We start from the raw sequence: 20647 nt of genomic DNA, 5'->3' as shown, positions 1-20647 counted from the left end.
CTACAAATTAATAAAACTAGAAAAATAAAACTGTGAAAAGACTGTTAATAATGTTTTATTTAATATTTTTTATAAGGGTGGCCCGATTATGATTTTCTATTGTGGATTCCAATTTTTTTCAAGCAAATTGGCCAATTCCAATAACTGACCTTTTTTCCTTTAAGCAAATGTATTTGTTGTTTATTTGCTCTATAACATCTGTCTCCAGCCATTTGAAATGTAATCATGATGCAAACAAAGAGGCTACACACATGTAGCATGATAATTTTTTTTTTTTATTTAAATTAGATTGTATAATTTCAAGATTTAAAGCAAAAACAAAATGGTCTGACTTTTGTTTTGTGAAATTATGCTAGAAGACACCTGCACAAAACAAAAACAGCAGACGGACTGAATGAAAACGCAAATTCACTTTCTGTCAGTAGGTGGCGCTTGGAAAAAAATGTCTAGGCTATATATAGCTATGCCACTTTATTATTTATTGTGCATTTCCCCTTTAAGAGCCACTATCACTGCATGAAAAGACTCAAATCCGGCAAAATACGGGCATGGTAAACTCCAGTGTAATTTGACATATAAACACTAGATGTCGCCTTGTCTACGGCAGTTCATTGGAACGAATGTCTTTAAGGCGACATCTAGTGTATATATCTATGCACCAGTCTGCGTACACGACAGATCAGATCACTTGGACATGGCTGCGTATAAGAGGTAAAAACGATATAAATACTGTTCGTTTTCTCACACAAACCGCTCGTTTTGTGTCTTAGGCCATCAATGTGTACTTACGATGGGGAATTGTTTAATTTGGACGACGGGGAATTGTTTTAATTTGGACTCTGTGCTTGTGTTTTGAGACCGTGACCATAGACCTGCATTATATGACTGACAGACAAGAACGGTTTGACCTAAAAATATCAAAATTGAAACTACTGCGGAAAAAAAGACACCTACATCTTGGATGCCCTTGAGGTAAGCTAAAACATACCAAAAATGAATTTCAAAGTGAACTATCCCTTTAAAGAGTTAAAAGGAATAGTCAAACATTCGCTCACAATTAATGATCCACAGATATCATTAAAACCTTTTCATTCATGGAGTCAGATGAAATAACCAGAGAATACATATTCAGATGTATTGCATTTAATCAAAAAATACTTTGCCTCCAGAAAAGGACAGTAACACGTTAAGACCTTCCGCGCTGGTCGGATGCCGGACTTTGGGCCGATTTAGCGTGAGCTTACAAATCACTTACAGTTCAATAAGCTCAATAACACAGCAGCAGAAAAAGGCTGAACATTTCAAATATAGGAGACTTTACATTGTGTTTCATGTGTGAGTCATATATGATCTTACCACAGTTTCTCCAGTTTACAGTGAGGATCCTCCAGTACAGCAGAGAGCAGATGAACTGAATCTCCTAGTTTATTCTCAGACAGATCCAGATCTCTCAGGTGTGAGGGGTTTGATCTCAGAGCTGAAGCCAGAGCAGAACAACCTTCATCTGTGACTCCACAATCCCTCAACCTGTAGAGAACAATGACACACTCTTCACTCTCTCAGTTCAGATCAGATCAGTTTAACACAAGGGTCCGCAGCCGTACTGCAGGGGGTCCGTCAATTAATGCTTGATCACAAATCATTTTTTGTTAAAAAATTAAAACATGGGTAAAAAACATCACAAAGTCAAATTTAAATATAAGCACTCTCAAACGAATGCAAGATCTTCCTCAAACAACCTTCATCTGTGACTCCACAATATTTCAACCTGTAGAGAACAATGACGCTGTGTAAACAGTGTGTAAAATGACCATTTTATTAAAGATTGCAATGTGTGATGTGATTTGAATGTAGTGACAAGCAATGCCTCTATATTCTACACTGCTTTATAAAGGATGCCGGTTCTCCATGAACTTGAGGAGAAACTGAGGGACAAATACCATGCAGTGCTGTAACTATGGAGTGATAAAGAGATAACATTAATAACACCTGAAGTGTAACTTTATCAATTAAATGTACTATATTTTAGTTCAATAATATTAATTTAATATTTTGAAGATATTTTTGTTTCTAAATATTTGTCCAATAATGATCCATTAATGGCCATTTAAAATAATATTTTTTTCTAATATGTTTATTACTTATATTACAATTAGATTTCATGATTAGCATTTAGCATGCTAATATATGCTATTGCTAATTAATAGTTTCGTAGCAATCTAATACAATCTTATAACTCAGTCATGTGACACAAATATAAGAAATTGAATGAATTAATCCAGTTAGGGAACCATATTAAAATCACTTTAAAACTTCTTCATCGGGTTACTTGGAAATGACTTGATTCCACGATGTTGACATTATGTGAACAAATGATCTTTGTTGAACTTAATTGGTTCATGTGGAACTGATGTGCATGATTCAATCATTTAAATCCTACACACTTTTTCAGTGCATTGTTTTCTGTATTTTAAAAAGAATTTTGGATTTACTGTAAATCCCTCTGGTCCTCTTCGTTTAGGGGTCACACTTGGCTCCTTCGCAGTCAAAAGTGACCGAAGCCTTAAAAAGTAATTTTTTTTTTTGCTTTTTTTTTTTTCAGGAAAACCAATGTAATATATTTTTGTTCAATAATATTTTTTTATTATTATTTCGAATTTAGAAAGGTTTCTATGGTACTATGCAATAATTATAAATAAAAAAATGTATGAGCATTTTGTTCCATTAGAATTCATATTTTTATTTGTATTATTATTATTTTTCAATAAATGCAACATGTCACATTAGTGCAGGCCTTTAAAATCCATTTTTTGAAGTGAGAAAAGCGTCATCCAGTGGCGTTAAAAAGTAAAAACTTGTGTAATGTCGTGTAACCGCCTGTAGGCTGTACTGTTGCTCACTATATAAATACATAGAGAGGCTTTTTGATTCCCATTGTTTTTTTTAGACATGATTTCTCCATTTTATTAGTTTTTTAAAATTTATTTAGATATATATTTAGACATTCTAAAAGACTATTTTTGTCAAGTTTTAGATAATTTTGTTACATAAGTATCAGGTTTTGCATTATGATTACAATCAAACAATAACGTTTGGTTAGAAAAGGAACACAATGCAAGCATTTTTGTTAATCAGTATTTGATCATTAAAAAAATCTAACAAAATAAGGGATGGATAGTGATAATTCAAAACACTTTATACAGACATTTTGCAATTAATTGGTATTTTATTCAGTTTAATTCTATAAATGGTAATAAAACTTCAGAAGGGAACAGCAATTATGATCCAACAGCAAAAACAATCAAATAACAACAGCAAACAATCATTATCAAACTGTAGGTTAAAAAACAGGAATAAAAATGTAATTATAATAATAAATATTATTTTAACTATGTACATACAAACTGTAATTATTTTATGTATTGTTGCATATGCAGCAGATATCAGGAACACCTATTAGGCTAAAATAAGACCAAACAATTATTATTTGTTTGTTTGTTTGTTTGTTTGTTTGTTTGTGTTTGTGTGTGTGTGTGTGTGTGTGTGTGAGAGAGTGAGTGAGAGAGAGAGAGAGAGAGAGAGAGAGAGATCTTTTGTATTTTTTAATTTATTGATTTTATTTCGCATATTCTCAAAGTTTGCTGTTGCAGTCTTACCAGTTAATTTCTTTGTGTGTGTGTGTGTGTGTGTGTGTGTGTGTGTGTGTGTGTGTGTGTGTGCGCGCATTTGAGCGAGAGTCTCTTTTGTATTTTTCTTCATTTATTGATTTTATTTTGCATATTATCAAAATTTGCTGTTGCAGTCTAACTAGTTCATTTCTCTCTGTATCTGTGTGTGTGTGTGTCTGTGTTTGTTAATTTACAGTATGCATATTCCATAACAACCCGGCCCTCTACAAGAGTTTTAAACATTCCAAGCAAATCAGCATCTTCTCCTTCATTCTTACATGTATGGGATTTTAAAATAGACAGCTTTGCCTGTCCCACAAGAAAATTACCAAGTGTACATTGTACCTTCCATTCTTTCTTATACTTCACACCAAAAATGAACATATTTTTTGTAAACATAAAACCAAGCTTAGTAAACATTTTATCCAACAATTCAAACAAAGGAATTAATCTTGAACAATCACAAAAAAAATGAAAAACAGTATCGAGAATATTGCAAAAAGGCATGCAGATAAAACCATCTCATTAAATTTTGATACAAAACTGTTAGTTGCCGCACAATGGAGTACTCTCCACTGGAGGTCCCCAGACCTCTTAGGAATGGGGGGCTTATACAAACACCTCCATGATGGAGTTATTTCCGAAGAAATTGATAGATGTTCTCTCCATTTAGTATCAACACATCTTTTCAATTGAGTATAAAACAAGGATTTCACACACATACAATACAATATCTTTTTGCCAACATTATGAAACAATACATCTTCAAATCTTTTCAATAAAGTATCATTTAAATCTTCATCCAAATCAAGACTTATATTAACTCGAAGATCTGGAAAAATCATAGGCCTTTCATCATTCTCAATAAAATTGTTTACATAGGTCAAGAAAGACTGAGGAAAAGATTTTTTAAGATCTCCAATTATCCCTTCAACACATCTTTCTGATCTAAGCCCAACTCTATTAGCTATAGATTTAGCCGTATACCATTGACCCTTTGAAAAATCAATTAAATCTTTTACAGTAGCTATTCCTGTGTTTAAAAACTTGTCAATTACTGAACTCAGAATGGAAGAATTCCTTTTAAAGAGAGGATTAAAAAACAATGGTTCTAAAACACCATAATGTTTATCATCATCTCTCAATTTTTTAAACATTTGCCAGGCCTTTAATACAGTTACATAAAAGTTAGAAGAAGAAACACTTACTCTTGGATTTGGATTTTGGACAGATTTTTCAATTAGGAATAACTGCTTAGCTAATCCAACTCCCCCAATACTTTGTAAAACAGACAAACCTAATGCAATCCAGGGTATCTTATCTGAACAATATAATAGCCTTTGTAATGTTTGAAACCTCATTGTCTTAACTCTCGCCTCCAGATTTATAAGTCCTTGACCACCTTCTACAACTGGGAGATACAAAACTCCAGGAGGAAGCCAATGATAACCATCCCAAAAGAATTTAACAAAGACTTTTTGAATACCAGTCAATAACTCTTCAGGGGGATTCAACACTGTAAATCTGTGCCACAACATTGAGGCTGCCAGATTATTAACGATTAAACATCTCCCTCTGAAAGATAACCTCGGGAGAATCCATCTCCACTTCTGTAGTTTCCCCACAATTTGATCAACTAATCCTTCCCAATCATTTTTCATATAAGTATCAGATCCTAAATATACCCCAAGAACTTTAAAACCATCTTTGATCCATTCACATTGTTGTGGGATTTGAGGAGGATCTATATCCCTCCACTCGCCTAACAGAAGGGATGTACATTTATCCCAATTGATTCTAGCAGATGTAGCTTTTTGAAAAGTTTTCAAACTAGAAGTCAAAGCAGCCATATCATCAATGTTCCTTATGAAAACAGTTATATCATCAGCATAAGCTGTGAGTTTTACAGGTGGGATCTCTGGAAAACCAGGAATACAGAATCCATATAGTCGTTTCCTCAAATGTGACAACAAAGGCTCAATAGAAATTGAATATAGAAGTCCTGAAAGAGGGCATCCTTGTCGTATACCTCTTGTTACTGCAAAAGGTCTAGTTAGACAACCATTAATCTTAAGCATACTAGATGTTTCACTGTAAAGCAGTTTAATACAAGAGACAAATTGTGGTCCAAAGCCAAAGGCCTTCAGAGTCTTTAGTAAATAAAAGTGATCCACTCTGTCAAAAGCTTTTTCTTGATCTAAAGATAAGAGTCCAATATCAATTTGATGTTTTTTAGCAACTGCAATAATGTCTCTTAGCAAAAACAAGTTGTCGAAAATTGTCCGCTCAGGGATACAGTATGACTGATCTTCATGAATTATAGTTGCCATACATTTCTTCAACTTATTAGTTATAGCTTTTGACAGTATCTTAAAATCAGTACACAGCAACGACACAGGGCGCCAATTCTACAATAGTCCAAGATCTCCTTTCTTAGGGATTAATGTCAACACTGCCCTCCGACAGCTTAGGGGTAAAACACCTTGATTAAAGGACTCCAAAAAAACATCATACAAATCATGTCCAATCACATTCCAAAAGCTTTTAAAAAACTCAGCAGAGAGATCATCCACACCAGAAGATTTGCCACTGTTCAGCCCTTGCACAGCACTTGAAAGCTCATCAAAAGTCAAGAATTCTTCCAATTCCATCTTTTCTTCTTTAGACAACTGTGGAAGATCTAGAAGAAGTTCTTCAACTGCTACTTCATCACAAAATTCGGACTGATAAAGTTTTTCATAAAAAGAAATAGCAGAAACTATCATTTCTCGTTGATTGGTTATTTCTTTGCCATTAGGAAGTTTCAGTTTGTGAAAAAATTTCTGCTCTTTAGATTTTTTTCTCCAGTCCGAAAAAAAAAAGCAGTTGGAGCATCCATTTCATTGCACTTCATATATCTTGTTCTGACAAGTGTCTCCTTCTCCTGCTCTTCCAATAAATCCTTCAAAAGGCCTTTGTTCTCTTTAATGATATCACCTCCTCCCTGATTGCGGAGGCTTTGTTGAAGAATTTCTTGCTCTATCATCTTCATCTTCACTTTCAAGTTCTCAGTATTATTTGCTGTGTATTGTTGACAAAAAACCTTTATCTGGACTTTTCCCAGATCCCACCATTGACTAAGAGATGAATAACTACCTCTCTCTTCTCTCCAAGACTTCCACAAAAGACCAAAAGAGTGCACAAAGATGTGATCTTGAAGTAATGTATTATTAAAGTGCCACTGTGACTTATAGGATTTAGGTGACAAGACAGACATAGACATAGAGATATAATGATGATCTGATATAGATGTAGGGGAAATACGATTACTAAAAAATCTTCCTTTATTGCATTCCTCAATATAAAAACGATCCAATCTGGCAGCAGAAACCTTATTTGAATTAATTTTCAGCCAAGTATATTGTTTAACTTGAGGATAAACATCCCTCCACAAATCTACAAGACTATGTCTATTAATTAAAGATTTAAGAACATCAGGTTTTTCCTGGCTGAAAATGAGGCGGAGGTAGCAAAATCCGATAGCTCGGTACCTCTAGGTGGGTCCGGGGGCATGCCCCCCCCGTAAGAAAATTTTGTACATTTCAAAGATAAATGCATTAATCTGGTGCATCTTTTTATGTATAATGACCACTAGAAGGTGAAAAACTTTTTTTCAAGCATGTATTTATTTATTTTTAGGCATTTTAATAATCAGATAATTTGATTTTATTTACAGTTCATAGGGGGCCATGAAATTACAAAACAGTACTAGTAAATTACGTGACTGCTACTTGTGATAGCTTATTTTATAAAAACGGCAGAAGAATTTCGGCTATTGCCTAAGTCAGGCTGGCTCTATGGATATATTTTAAGTAACCTAACTAGTTTGAGAGCCGAAGCTTAAGAAAAACAGTATCGGTACCTGGCTGTGACAAGTGAAGGCACTTCGATGCTGCAGAGAAGGTGCTTCTTGACTTTCGTGCGTCTGTGGAGGTTGTGATAACTGACAGGTGATGTTGAAAAGGGGGAGGGGCAGGGGCTCGTGCGCTTTCGCAGAAATTGACCTTGCTCCGTTTGAGACAAGCACGTTTAGGTGCTTAAAGCCCTGCATTTCAGCCCGAGCCCGACGTGCCAATATTATTATTATTGACTTATTTATGCCCCTAGGGCCGGGCTTCGGGCCAATTCTCACGTCATAATTCACATGCGGCCGGGCCTCGGGCTTTTTTGGGGTTATCCTTCTTTTTATATTTTTAGACATTAATTTAAAAAATATGAGAAGCTGACGACGACGATAGAAAAACAAACATAGAAAGACATTTCATAACCTCATAACTTTCATAATCTTATAATTACACAGTGACATATGACTGACATGACAGTCTCATGCACGCACGCACGCACGCACGCACACACACACACACACACACACGCACGCACGTACACACACACAGAAGGTTTCCCATCAGCGCGACCCACGATTCACCTCATGTGCAAATAATGGAGAATATTAAGAGAAAAAATCACAGATGGCCAACTTAAAACGCAGCGGGAAGAGTGATAGAAGAGAGGAGGACTGGGTTAAAACCTTAGGCTACACTGTGGATGCTATTCTTTTTCTCCACGATGCTCTGTAAAAGACTGCTCTAACTTTTCGTTTCATTGGACTTTATTTTCGTTTAACTGTTGGAAACTACGGATGCTTTTTGTTTGATTGGACTTTTATTTTCGTTTAACTGTTGGAAACTACTAGAAAAAAGAATGGCCATGTTCTGTCGTGCATTTTTGAGGTAAGATAACCTGCAAGTTTATTTAATTTAATTGGTTTAGATAGGCTATTGCTCCTTTCGTTTGCGAGCGCTGGTTCGAGCAGCCTGAGCCTGCCTCAGTATTTCAAAAAAAGTTGTTTTACTCACTGTGGTTTAATAAATAATCATTTGTTAAATTAACTGTCTGTGTGATATGCTTGAAGTGTTTTATAGCCTATCTATGGATTGTAGCCAAGTAAAGTAGCCTATTAGCGTTGATTTGAGAGGCTAAATTGATCAAACATGTTGTAGGATATACTCGCTGTCGGTTCGGCTTCATTTAAAAAAAAATGCTCCAAAACATTTGTCTAAATTAACATGATAAAGAAATGAAAAGAAACATAACTAACAAACCTGACCTATTTTAATGGCTGAAAATAGGGCAGGCTGCCGCTGTGTAATAATAATAATAAAAAAAACGGACTCGGGCTGATAATTCTGATGAGCTGTCGGACTTGTGCTTGAGCGTCTCGGGCCAGGGCCGGGCTCGTGCTTATTCTGATGCAGTCGAAATGCGCAGAACGGTTTGAGAATGGAATGGAACCCGGCCGTGAACCCGCTGCCGAATCGTGTCGGTGGAAAAGAGGTATCTAATCATGTGATTCCGTCTTGAGTTTTTGTCGACAGACGGAGGCGGCCCGAAATTTGACGGAGGCGGCCGCCTCATAATTCTCTTTGCAGGAAAAACCCTGTTCATGATTCCTATCCAATTTATGATCTACCGTACAATTAAAATCACCCCCTATAACAACAATCTTATCATCTGAACACTTCAACAATTCTTCAGAAAGTTTCAGAAAAAAATCACAGCGCTCGCTTCCTATATTAGGAGCATAGATATTATAAAAAGAAAAAATATTATTGCCTATTATTAAATCAGCTCTAAGAAGGCGTCCTGGTATTATTTCTAAGAAAACTGGATTATCTTTAACACGCTTTGAGAATAAAAACGCAACACCAGCACTCACGTTCGTACCATGACTAAGACTAATACTGCCCTCCCATTCATTTATCCAATCTGTCTCATTACAGGCATCAGTATGAGTCTCTTGCAACAAAATTACATCTGCTTAGCCCCTTTCACACAGAGATTCCGTAAAATACACGGATAAAGTGACCCGGGATTTGACCCGGGTTCGTTTGATTTGGTTCATTCACACTGCCAGTGATTTTCCGGAATCAGAGAGCGCGTTCACACACAACCCGTGTATGTTCCGGAAAGACGCGTGACGTCAGGATGTGACGTATAAGGTACGCGTCGAAAAGCGGAAGTGTTTGCATTGCTTTGAACAACATGGCAGCTGATCAGGCATTAGATGTTGCTGTTCAAACTTTGTTGTTTATGTACAACATGTTTCGTGGTCAAATCACAATTTTATTTTCGATTTTGAGTTCTTTTCAACGTGTTAATTCGATACGGAATACGCTGGAAGTTAAATTGGCGGAGAGTATGAAAGAAAATGAAGCAGCGAGACGTAAAGCACGGAGACGCCATCGGATGCTAAAAGCTATAGTTCTTTGTACACGGCTCATGCAACTGGGTGTTTCGAAGAGAAGACTGTGGATGGTACAAAGACCTCAAGGGGCTGTGTTTTGGTCAAATGTCCTGGAAAACTTCAACGAAGATCAGTGGCGGCAGCACTTTCGGATGTCACGGGACACGTTTGAGTTTGTTCTGCAACTTGTTGAGCTAAGCCTGAGACGCAAGCTTACAAACTGGAGAAAGCCCCTTGAACCACGCCGTAGATTGGCTATTGTTTTGTGGTGGTATGCTACCCCTGGCGAGTACCGTACAATCAGTTGTCTCTTTGGTGTGGGGCTATCCACTGTTTGTACACTGGTTCACGAAGTCACTGCAACACTGAAGACAAAGCTTTTGAAACGTTTCATCTCCTTGCCCAAAGGAGAAGCTCTTCAAAAGGCTTTAAATGGGTTCGCTGAACGTGGGTATCCTTTGTGTGCTGGTGCCATAGACGGTAGTCACATCCCTATAATTGCTCCCCAAGAAGATGCTACAGCTTACTACAATCGTAAGGGATGGCATTCGATTGTACTTCAAGCTGTTGTGGACCACAATTTCTGGTAAGAATGTAGTTCCTAAGCTATTGTGTTCATTACAGAAATTTGATTAATTTTTATGTGTCCATATATTAATGCCATGTCTCTTTATTAGCTTTACAGATGTATATGTGGGCTGGCCTGGGCGCACACATGACGCTCGTGTGTTGTCCAACTCTCCCATTTTCAAAATGGCAGAGCAACAGGGTGGATACCTGTTTCCTCGTGAGGTACGCAATATTTGTTTTACTGGCACATTTTATTTGTCATGTTTTGATATCAAGATGCAAGTGTATTAAGCCATGTATGACATTAACAGCTGCATTGTAAAAAATTGCATTGTGATTTATGTATTTTTACATTTATTTTTTAACAGAACTCAATGACAGTGAATGATGTCGAGGTTCCTGTCCATTTAATCGGCGATGCGGCATACCCCCTCAAGAACTGGCTTATGAAGGGTTTCACAAACCACCATGCCCTGACCCCTCAACAACGACACTTCAACTACCGACTGAGCTCAGCACGGATGGTTGTGGAGAACGCCTTTGGTCGCCTTAAAGGTCGTTGGAGGTGTTTGCTTAAGCGCAACGATGTTGACACTGCTCTGATGTCTGATGTTGTTGCTGTTTGTTGTGTTCTGCACAATATTTGTGAGCTGAACAAAGAAGTTTATTTGCCTGACTGGAACATCACAGATGATTTGCAAGAGCCTGATCAAGATATGTTTCAGGGGGTGGGAGGACATAATTGTCAAGGAATTCGTGAGGCTATGATGACTCTCTTGTCTTGACTCGTGTTACTTTACCTGCACAACCATTTCACACCATGTCAAAGTTTTTCAATAAAAATGATTTATTGTAAAACTATTCAATAAGTTTGTCAGTCACTTTTTTTCATAACTGAAATAATGGAGTGTGGTCACAGATGATAAATAAACTATTTGAAATATAATTTGAAAAACATTTTATGTACATTTAATCATTTAGCAGCTTGTCCGAGTTAGCCCAGCATTTTTAGTTTTTTTAAGATATAGAAAAGTGACTTCAGTAGTTTGTATTTCAATTAAATGAAATCTATTTAATATTTATCTTTTTTTAAATACATTACGTATTTTAAATGTAATTGATGTATTAATATGGCACTGTACACAGTTATTTTGAAAAAGCAATAATGAAGCACACACCAATATGTTGAACACAAACTTTTATATGCAAATAAAACATATACATTATATGAAACAATACAAAGTGTTTAATCTAGATTGCAAATATAAATTAGAGCACAAATGAAAACACTTAAAGAAAAAAATATTTTAAAACTCTTTGAAATATACTATATACACTATTCCTAATCCAGCTGTAGAAACGAAGAGGATGACAACGGCGTGAATGTGCTGTTTTCCGTTTCTTCTGATGTGCTTGGGATATTGAAGTGGGTATGACGTGGAGGCACATAATAATGTGTGGGTGCCAGAGCTGGCATGTGGCGTAGGAGTTCACCCAAAAAACAGTTTTGGGTCTCTTGTAGCTCGCGCAGCATTAAAATATACTATGACTATATACTATTCCTAATCCAGCTGTAGAAACGAAGAGGATGACAACGGCGTGAATGTGCTGTTTTCCGTTTCTTCTGATGTGCTTGGGATATTGAACCGGGTATGACGTGGAGGCACATAATAATGTGTGGGTGCCGGAGCTGGCATGTGGCGTAGGAGTTCACCCAAAAAACGGTTTTGGGTCTCTTGTAGCTCGCGCAGCATCGACATCTGCCTTGCCAGTTCATCTTCCCTTGCCAGACTCGCCTCTCTCCTCAGTCGCTCCTCGTATTCCCTCTGCTCTGCCAAGCGAACACGCTCCCTCTCCTCAAAGTCTCTGTCCATTTCAAAAAATAGGTCCTTCACCTCTTTCATAATTGTTTGAGTCCTTGAAAGGGGCTTTCTGGCCTTTTTAGCTGGAGGTGGTTGAGGCGATTCTGAAAAGACAAACCCAAAAGTTGTATTATTACCCAGGAATACACATGTGATGTATGGCAGACAAAACATAAACTAAAGACTACAACCATGGGGACATTTTAAAACACTTAAACTTGGCTTGATGCATGAGCTTATTTATTAATACTGTATACTATATACAGGGAAGAATATACTTAATATGACGTTTTGCACGTTAGATTTCAGTGCGATTCTGGCTTTTTTCACGTTCATTGTTTTAGAATGTCCCCAACAATATAGTTAATGGTTATATAGCTCACCTGAACAAATTTCTCTAGGGTTTTCTTCAATGGTCTCCGGACTGGAGGCAACTGAGGGCAAGGGAGAAGCAGAAGAAGAGGAAAATGCGGAGGAACAAGACGGTTCTGGTGATAACTCCTCTTCGTCATTTGTACACGAAGGAAAAGACGAGTCCATACTCCCCAGTAGTGCCACTGGGTTTGCCGAGTGGCTCGTTCCCCATATGCCGTAGCACAGGTCGTAGAAAGGCCAGTCTAATCTTCCGCTACCGCTCTTTCCATTGTAGTCGTGAACTTGGTGGAATTTTTTACGCAGCGCCTTAAGTTTACTTATGATCTGCGCTTTCGATCTCGAGAAACCACGCTCGATCATTTTTTTCCGGATTCGGTCGTACACTAACGCATCACGTACCGTTCCACAAAGCTGGCGAACGATCTCAGCTTCGGCGCGGATTGCAAGGAGCTCTCGGGTCTCTGCTTCAGTCCAGTTTGCAGACATTTTTTCGTTCTTTCTTGTATCGATGACAAACACAAACTTTCTTCTAGAGTAACAGAGTCGCACGATAACTACGTCATTGCGAAGGCTCGTGCATCGTCACTACGACACACCCCTTACGGCATTTGTCCTGGCTTTTGTTCACACAGCGCGCGTTCCGGGTCTGAACACGGCAATGTTACTAGGTCCCGACCCGGCATCGATCCCGGCTTAAATCCCGGGTCGAGTTTGCGTTCACACAGAAGGCGCTCCGGCAATTTGCCGGCAATTTGCCGGGTTCAAAGTGCTGTGTGAAAGGGGCTCTTTTTTAAGTTGTAAATACTTAAAGTCACTCTCTTTCGTACATCCCTACATCCATTTATATTTAAGGATCCGATATTAAAGGATACCATCAGGATGAAAAAAGAGAAAATGAATAAATGCCAATATAGATGTAATTTCCAATACATAATAGGCTACCTCTTTAAGGACTTTTCTTTACTCTTTTTCTGACAGCACTTACAAACTTTTTTAAACGATAACGCTTAGGCTGATCTAATTCCTCAAGTGTTGCTTTCTTCATAGCCATAGCAGAGGAATCAATAATAAGCTTCAAATCAGGAAAATACGTTTCAATCTTTGGTTTTCTCTGTTTTTTTGTAGCATTCAAGAATTCATCCAGCTGTTCCAAACTATAATACCAGATCCTCTTTAATCGCCCAACAGTACTTTCCTGAGAATTGAATTCATCCAATTCATCAGTGATTAAGTCTGAACACTCACTATCCGGATCACTGTCAACATCCTGTGATATTGGTTCAGCATCATTTTGGGACATATCCCTATTTGATGCCTGCACCTCATCCAAGACATCCCTCACTTTAGACCCATCTTGTTCTCCAGATTGTTCTACCTCCTCCACAATCTCTACAGGGTCATTCATTCCACTCTGTCTAGCATCAGGAATGATCGCATCCGTTTCTGTAATCTCAATATTGCCACCCTGAGGCAACTGTTCTCTCATTTCAGTAGACGCGTCAATTTCCGCATTCAAATCAACTGCAGCGCTTTCTATAGTCGGTTTAACCAACTCGTTATTCTCCAAAACAATTGAATCTTGCACTGAACCATTCTTTGCGCTTTGAGCCTCTTTCACAACAGGACAACCTGTTTTAATATGGCCGTATTTTCCGCAAACAAAGCATTTCATAGTCTCAGTAGTGATAAATATTGTATAGTCCTTACCAAACACTGTCAATTTAACAGACACATCAAGCATTTCAAATTCAGCGCTTAATATCATCAGAGCCTGACGTCTGAAAGACATGACATGTTTCAACTCTGGATTTTTCAGTCCTAGAGGCATCATTCTAATCTGCCCAACCAATTTTCCATAACGAGCTAAGATAGACTCGAGCGCTTTATCAGAAATAAACGGAGGTACGTTTGACAACATCACTCTTTTAGAAAGACTAGACAAAGGTAAAATTGGAACAAATACATCCTGAACAGTTAAACCACACTCCACCAATTGACTAACCATTTCGATTTCCTTCAGAAAAACGACAATTGCTTTATTCATTCTTGAAGCGGACATTATGTTTTGTGCACCTATTTCTCGACCAATAGCGACCAAAACACTCTCAATAGACACAGACTCATCTGACGGCATGCACTTGCACGCGTGCCGAGCAGACAAACAGGAAAATCCATCGGAATTTGAGCCCATCTTTATCAGATAAACTGACAAAAATAGCCACTATAACACCTTCTCCTCTAACTTACAGCAATATTCAAAATAAATAAATAAACTCAGAAAGGAAAAGTTCAACTCACTCAGCAACTCCACACACTCCTTGCTCACGCGCTCCCCACAAACACGCCGCACATGCGCACAGAGAGAGAGAGAGAGAGAGAGAGAGAGAGAGAGAGAGAGAGAGAGAGAGAGAGAGAGAGAGAGAGAGAGAGAGAGAGAGAGAGAGAGGGGGGGGGGGGGGGGGGGGGTGTCTTATTTGCGTCACTCCTTCATTGCTGTGCACTTTTTTTCTGCACAGCGGCTGATTTGTAGTTTGTACCACCAAAAGTTTCTCTGAGTTTTCGTATTTCCCATTCATTTCCTGTCGGTCATTTTTGAAGGAACCAAGTGTGACACTTTTTTTTTTACGACCCTTTACCATATCCGAATCATGTCTATGATTATTTTGTGTGTGTTCACAAAGCTAATACAACAAACGTCACCAAGTGTCATCCCATTCAGATGAAGCAAGATGAATCATTTTTAAACCGAAGAGGATCAGAGAATGTCAACATTGAAAAGTGGAAGATTAATCAATTTATTAAAGAAATGTTAATTATTAGAAACCTTTTTGTCCCTGATATTATTATTTTTTTTCTATTTCTATTTCTTTTTCCTTTTTTTATATTGTGCTCTGTTCTTTAGGACATTTATTATAGTTTTGTTTTGCCTTATTGTAATGATATTTACTGCAATAAAAAAACTTTGACGTTACTTCCGCATTCCTCGATTCCTATGGAAGTCTGTGGGTGTTGTAACTCTGTCAGTTCAAAAACACTGTTGTTTTAATATAGGGGGGGGGTATTAACATGCCTAAGACTTTTGCACAGTACTGTATATACTGGGGAGAACATTTATGTTTTAGGATTAGCATGTTTAATCAAGCATTGGCTCACCTGTGATGTTAACTGATTTAACTGAATATTTATTTATTGTGCATTTGGACTGAAGTAAGAATCACTTGTAATTTATTGTTTAACTGAGTGTCTATGAATCACACATAAAATACTGGTTTTGGTTTTCCTGGTCAAACTATAATTGTACAGAAAATGAGCTCTCAATAAAATGTATTCATTTGTCTCTCATTTGTGTTGTGTGGATGTGTAATTGTTTGGTTGGACTCCTTCTTCAGACCCGAAAACAAGCTAGAGTTTAACAAGCAAAGTTGGTGATTGAGTAAAAAAGTTAAAAACTATTAAATAACTAATACATAATATATTTACCAAGGACAAAATATGTGTTTATCAGAGAGTTCATCTTACCCCAGTTTCTCCAGTTTACAGTGAGGATCCTCCAGTACAGCAGAGAGCAGATGAACTGAATCTCCTAGTTTATTCACAGACAGATCCAGATCTCTCAGGTGTGAGGGGTTTGATCTCAGAGCTGAAGCCAGAGCAGAACAACCTTCATCTGTGACTCCACAATATTTCAACCTGTAGAGAACAATGACGCTGTGTAAATAGTGTGTAAAATTTATATTTTATTAAAGATTGCCCATGAACTTGAGGAGAAACTGAGGGACAAATACCATGCAGTGCTGTAACTATGGAGTGATAAAGAGATAACATTAATAACACCTGAAGTGTAACTTTATCAATTAAATGTACTATATTTTGGTTCAATAATATTAATTTAATATTTTGAAGATATTTTTTGTTTCTAAATATTTGTCCAATAACGATACATTAATGGCCATTTAAAAATAAATAAATAATTCTAATATGTTTATTACTTATATTACAATTGGATTTCATGCTTAGCATTTAGCATGCTAATATATGCTATTGCTAATTAATAGTTTCGTAGCAATCTAATACAATCTTATAATTCAGTCATATTTTTGTTCAATAATATTTTTTTTTTATTATTTCGAATTTAGAAAGGTTTCTATGGTACTACTAAAAAAAAATGTATGAGCATTTTGTTCCATTAGAATTCATATTTTTATTTTTATTATTATTATTTTTCAATAAATGCAACATGTCACATTAGTGCAGGCCTTTAAAATCCTTTTTTTGAAGTGAGAAAAGCGTCATCCAGTGGCGTTAAAAAGTAAAAACTTGTGTAATGTCGTGTAACCGCCTGTAGGCTGTACTGTTGCTCACTATATAAATACATAGAGAGGCTTTTTGATTCCCATTGTTTTTTTTAGACATGATTTCTCCATTTTATTATTTTTTTTTATTTTTTATTTAGATATATATTTAGACATTCTAAAAGACTATTTTTTTTAAGGTTTAGATATTTTTGTTACATAAGTATCAGGTTTTGCATTATGATTACAATCAAACAATAATGTTTGGTTAGAAAAGGAACACAATGCAAGCATTTTTGTTAATCAGTATTTGATCATTAAAAAAATCTAACAAAATAAGGGATGGATAGTGATAATTCAAAACACTTTATACAGACATTTTGCAATTAATTGGTATTTTATTCAGTTTAATTCTATAAATGGTAATAAAACTTCAGAAGGGAACAGCAATTATGATCTAACAGCAAAAACAATAAAATAACAACAGCAAACAATCATTATCAAACTGTAGGTTAAAAAACAGGAATAAAAATTGAATTATAATAATAAATATTATTTTAACTATGTACATACAAACTGTAATTATTTTATGTATTGTTGCATATGCAGCAGATATCAGGAACACCTATTAGGCTAAAATAAGACCAAACAATTATTGTGTGTGTGTGTGTGTGTGTGTGTGTGTGTGTGTGTGTGTGTGTGTGTGTGTGTGTGTGTGTGTGTGTGTGTGTGTGTGTGTGTGTGTGTGTGTGTGTGTGTGTGTGTGTGTGTGTGTGTTTGAGCGAGAGAGTCTCTTTTGTATTTTCTTCATTTATTGATTTTATTACGCATATTCTCAAAATTTACTGTTGCAGTCTTACCAGTTCATTTCTCTCTGTGTCTGTGTCTGTGTCTGTGTCTGTGTCTGTGTGTGTCTGTGTCTGTGTCTGTGTGTGTCTGTGTCTGTGTCTGTGTCTGTGTGTGTCTGTGTCTGTGTCTGTGTGTGTCTGTGTCTGTCTGTGTGTGTCTGTGTGTGTCTGTGTCTGTCTGTGTGTGTCTGTGTCTGTCTGTGTGTGTCTGTCTGTGTGTGTCTGTGTCTGTCTGTGTGTGTCTGTGTCTGTCTGTGTGTGTCTGTGTCTGTCTGTGTGTGTCTGTCTCTGTGTGTGTCTCTCTGTGTGTGTGTCTCTGTGTGTGTGTCTCTGTGTGTGTGTCTCTGTGTGTGTGTCTCTGTGTGTGTGTCTCTGTGTGTGTGTCTCTGTGTGTGTCTCTGTGTGTGTCTCTGTGTGTGTCTCTGTGTGTGTCTCTGTGTGTGTCTCTGTGTGTGTCTCTGTGTGTGTCTCTGTGTGTGTCTCTGTGTGTGTCTCTGTGTGTGTCTCTGTGTGTGTCTCTGTGTGTGTCTCTGTGTGTGTCTCTGTGTGTGTCTCTGTGTGTGTCTCTGTGTGTGTCTCTGTGTGTGTCTCTGTGTGTGTCTCTGTGTGTGTCTCTGTGTGTGTCTCTGTGTGTGTCTCTGTGTGTGTCTCTGTGTGTGTCTCTGTGTGTGTCTCTGTGTGTGTCTCTGTGTGTGTCTCTGTGTGTGTCTCTGTGTGTGTCTCTGTGTGTGTCTCTGTGTGTGTCTCTGTGTGTGTCTCTGTGTGTGTCTCTGTGTGTGTCTCTGTGTGTGTCTCTGTGTGTGTCTCTGTGTGTGTCTCTGTGTGTGTCTCTGTGTGTGTCTCTGTGTGTGTCTCTGTGTGTGTCTCTGTGTGTGTCTCTGTGTGTGTCTCTGTGTGTGTCTCTGTGTGTGTCTCTGTGTGTGTCTCTGTGTGTGTCTCTGTGTGTGTCTCTGTGTGTGTCTCTGTGTGTGTCTCTGTGTGTGTCTCTGTGTGTGTCTCTGTGTGTGTCTCTGTGTGTGTCTCTGTGTGTGTCTCTGTGTGTGTCTCTGTGTGTGTCTCTGTGTGTGTCTCTGTGTGTGTCTCTGTGTGTGTCTCTGTGTGTGTCTCTGTGTGTGTCTCTGTGTGTGTCTCTGTGTGTGTCTCTGTGTGTGTCTCTGTGTGTGTCTCTGTGTGTGTCTCTGTGTGTGTCTCTGTGTGTGTCTCTGTGTGTGTCTCTGTGTGTGTCTCTGTGTGTGTCTCTGTGTGTGTCTCTGTGTGTGTCTCTGTGTGTGTCTCTGTGTGTGTCTCTGTGTGTGTCTCTGTGTGTGTCTCTGTGTGTGTCTCTGTGTGTGTCTCTGTGTGTGTCTCTGTGTGTGTCTCTGTGTGTGTCTCTGTGTGTGTCTCTGTGTGTGTCTCTGTGTGTGTCTCTGTGTGTGTCTCTGTGTGTGTCTCTGTGTGTGTCTCTGTGTGTGTCTCTGTGTGTGTCTCTGTGTGTGTCTCTGTGTGTGTCTCTGTGTGTGTCTCTGTGTGTGTCTCTGTGTGTGTCTCTGTGTGTGTCTCTGTGTGTGTCTCTGTGTGTGTCTCTGTGTGTGTCTCTGTGTGTGTCTCTGTGTGTGTCTCTGTGTGTGTGTCTCTGTGTGTGTGTCTCTGTGTGTGTGTCTCTGTGTGTGTCTCTGTGTGTGTCTCTGTGTGTGTCTCTGTGTGTGTCTCTGTGTGTGTCTCTGTGTGTGTCTCTGTGTGTGTCTCTGTGTGTGTCTCTGTGTGTGTCTCTGTGTGTGTCTCTGTGTGTGTCTCTGTGTGTGTCTCTGTGTGTGTCTCTGTGTGTGTCTCTGTGTGTGTCTCTGTGTGTGTCTCTGTGTGTGTCTCTGTGTGTGTCTCTGTGTGTGTCTCTGTGTGTGTCTCTGTGTGGGTGTGTGTATGGGTGTGTGTTTCATTGCTGTGCACTTTTTTTCTGCACAGCGGCTGATTTGTAGTTTGTACCACCAAAAGTTTCTCTGAGTTTTCGTATTTCCCATTCATTTCCTGTCGGTCATTTTTGAAGGAACCAAGTGTGACACTTTTTTTTTTTTTTTTTTACGCCCCTTTACCATATCCGAATCATGTCTATGATTATTTTGTGTGTGTTCACAAAGCTAATACAACAAACGTCACCAAGTGTCATCCCATTCAGATGAAGCAAAACAATTAAATTAAAAACGTGTTCGGTCATTTTTAAACCGAAGAGGATCAGAGAATGTCAACATTGAAAAGTGGAAGATTAATCAATTTATTAAAGAAATTGTAATTATTAGAAACCTTTTTGTCCCTGATATTGTTATTTTTTTTCTATTTATTTTTCCTTTTTTATATTGTGCTCTGTTCTTTAGGACATTTATTATAGTTTTGTTTTGTCTTATTGTAATGATATTTACTGCAATACAAAACTTTACTTCCGCATTCCTCGATTCCTATGGAAGTCTGTGGGTGTTGTAACTCTGTCAGTTCAAAAACACTGTTGTTTTAATATAACATTTATACTTTGTGTATTTGTGTAATGTTTTGTCTTGTTTGTGATGTGGAGTTATTATATATATATATACTATATAGTACTGTGCAAAAGTCTTAGGCATGTTAATCATTTTTCTGTTTCTTCATGTAATCACAGACGGACTCGATGATGGTGAGATCAGATCATACCGGCTGTTGTCAGATTCCTTGTGCATACACAAATCTCACTGGATTATTACAATTAATGGCAAAAAGAATGTTTGGAAATCTAAACTGATATTTC

The 20647-nt window shown here is 37.7% G+C and overlaps 2 protein-coding genes and 1 pseudogene across 3 annotated transcripts in view; 1 reads left to right on the top strand and 2 right to left on the bottom strand.

The window, feature by feature from the left end:
- The window catches only part of LOC309510134 (ribonuclease inhibitor-like), a gene marked incomplete at its 5' end in the record, with an annotated part of 72198 nt that extends 62764 nt beyond the window's left edge, over window positions 1-9434 (bottom strand). Inside the window, 2 exons of the mRNA XM_082191205.1 lie at window positions 1357-1527; window positions 9424-9434. Of these exons, the coding sequence (XP_082047331.1) occupies window positions 1357-1527; window positions 9424-9434 (182 nt within the window). The remainder of the gene's footprint in view (window positions 1-1356; window positions 1528-9423) is intronic.
- A 544-nt stretch (window positions 9435-9978) lies between these two features.
- LOC309510109 (uncharacterized protein) lies at window positions 9979-11382 on the top strand. The gene is made up of 3 exons (XM_082191193.1): window positions 9979-10537; window positions 10629-10743; window positions 10890-11382. The coding sequence occupies exons 1-3, from the start codon at window positions 9987-9989 to the stop codon at window positions 11304-11306; spliced, it is 1083 nt and encodes a 360-aa protein (XP_082047319.1). The 5' UTR covers window positions 9979-9986; the 3' UTR covers window positions 11307-11382.
- Window positions 11383-16273: 4891 nt separating this feature from the next.
- LOC309510133 (NLR family CARD domain-containing protein 3-like) overlaps window positions 16274-20647 on the bottom strand; it is a 30212-nt pseudogene continuing 25838 nt past the window's right edge. The window contains exon 5 of the transcript in view: window positions 16274-16448. The product of the transcript in view is annotated as an NLR family CARD domain-containing protein 3-like (transcript). The remainder of the gene's footprint in view (window positions 16449-20647) is intronic.

The sequence above is a fragment of the Leuciscus leuciscus genome, assembly GCF_965113295.1.
Source record: "Leuciscus leuciscus genome assembly, contig: SUPER_11_unloc_2, whole genome shotgun sequence".
In the NCBI taxonomy this organism is placed as follows: Eukaryota; Metazoa; Chordata; class Actinopteri; order Cypriniformes; family Leuciscidae; genus Leuciscus; species Leuciscus leuciscus.
The sequence above is the reverse complement of the archived record's forward strand: the minus strand, read 5'-3'. Positions and strand labels throughout refer to the sequence as shown.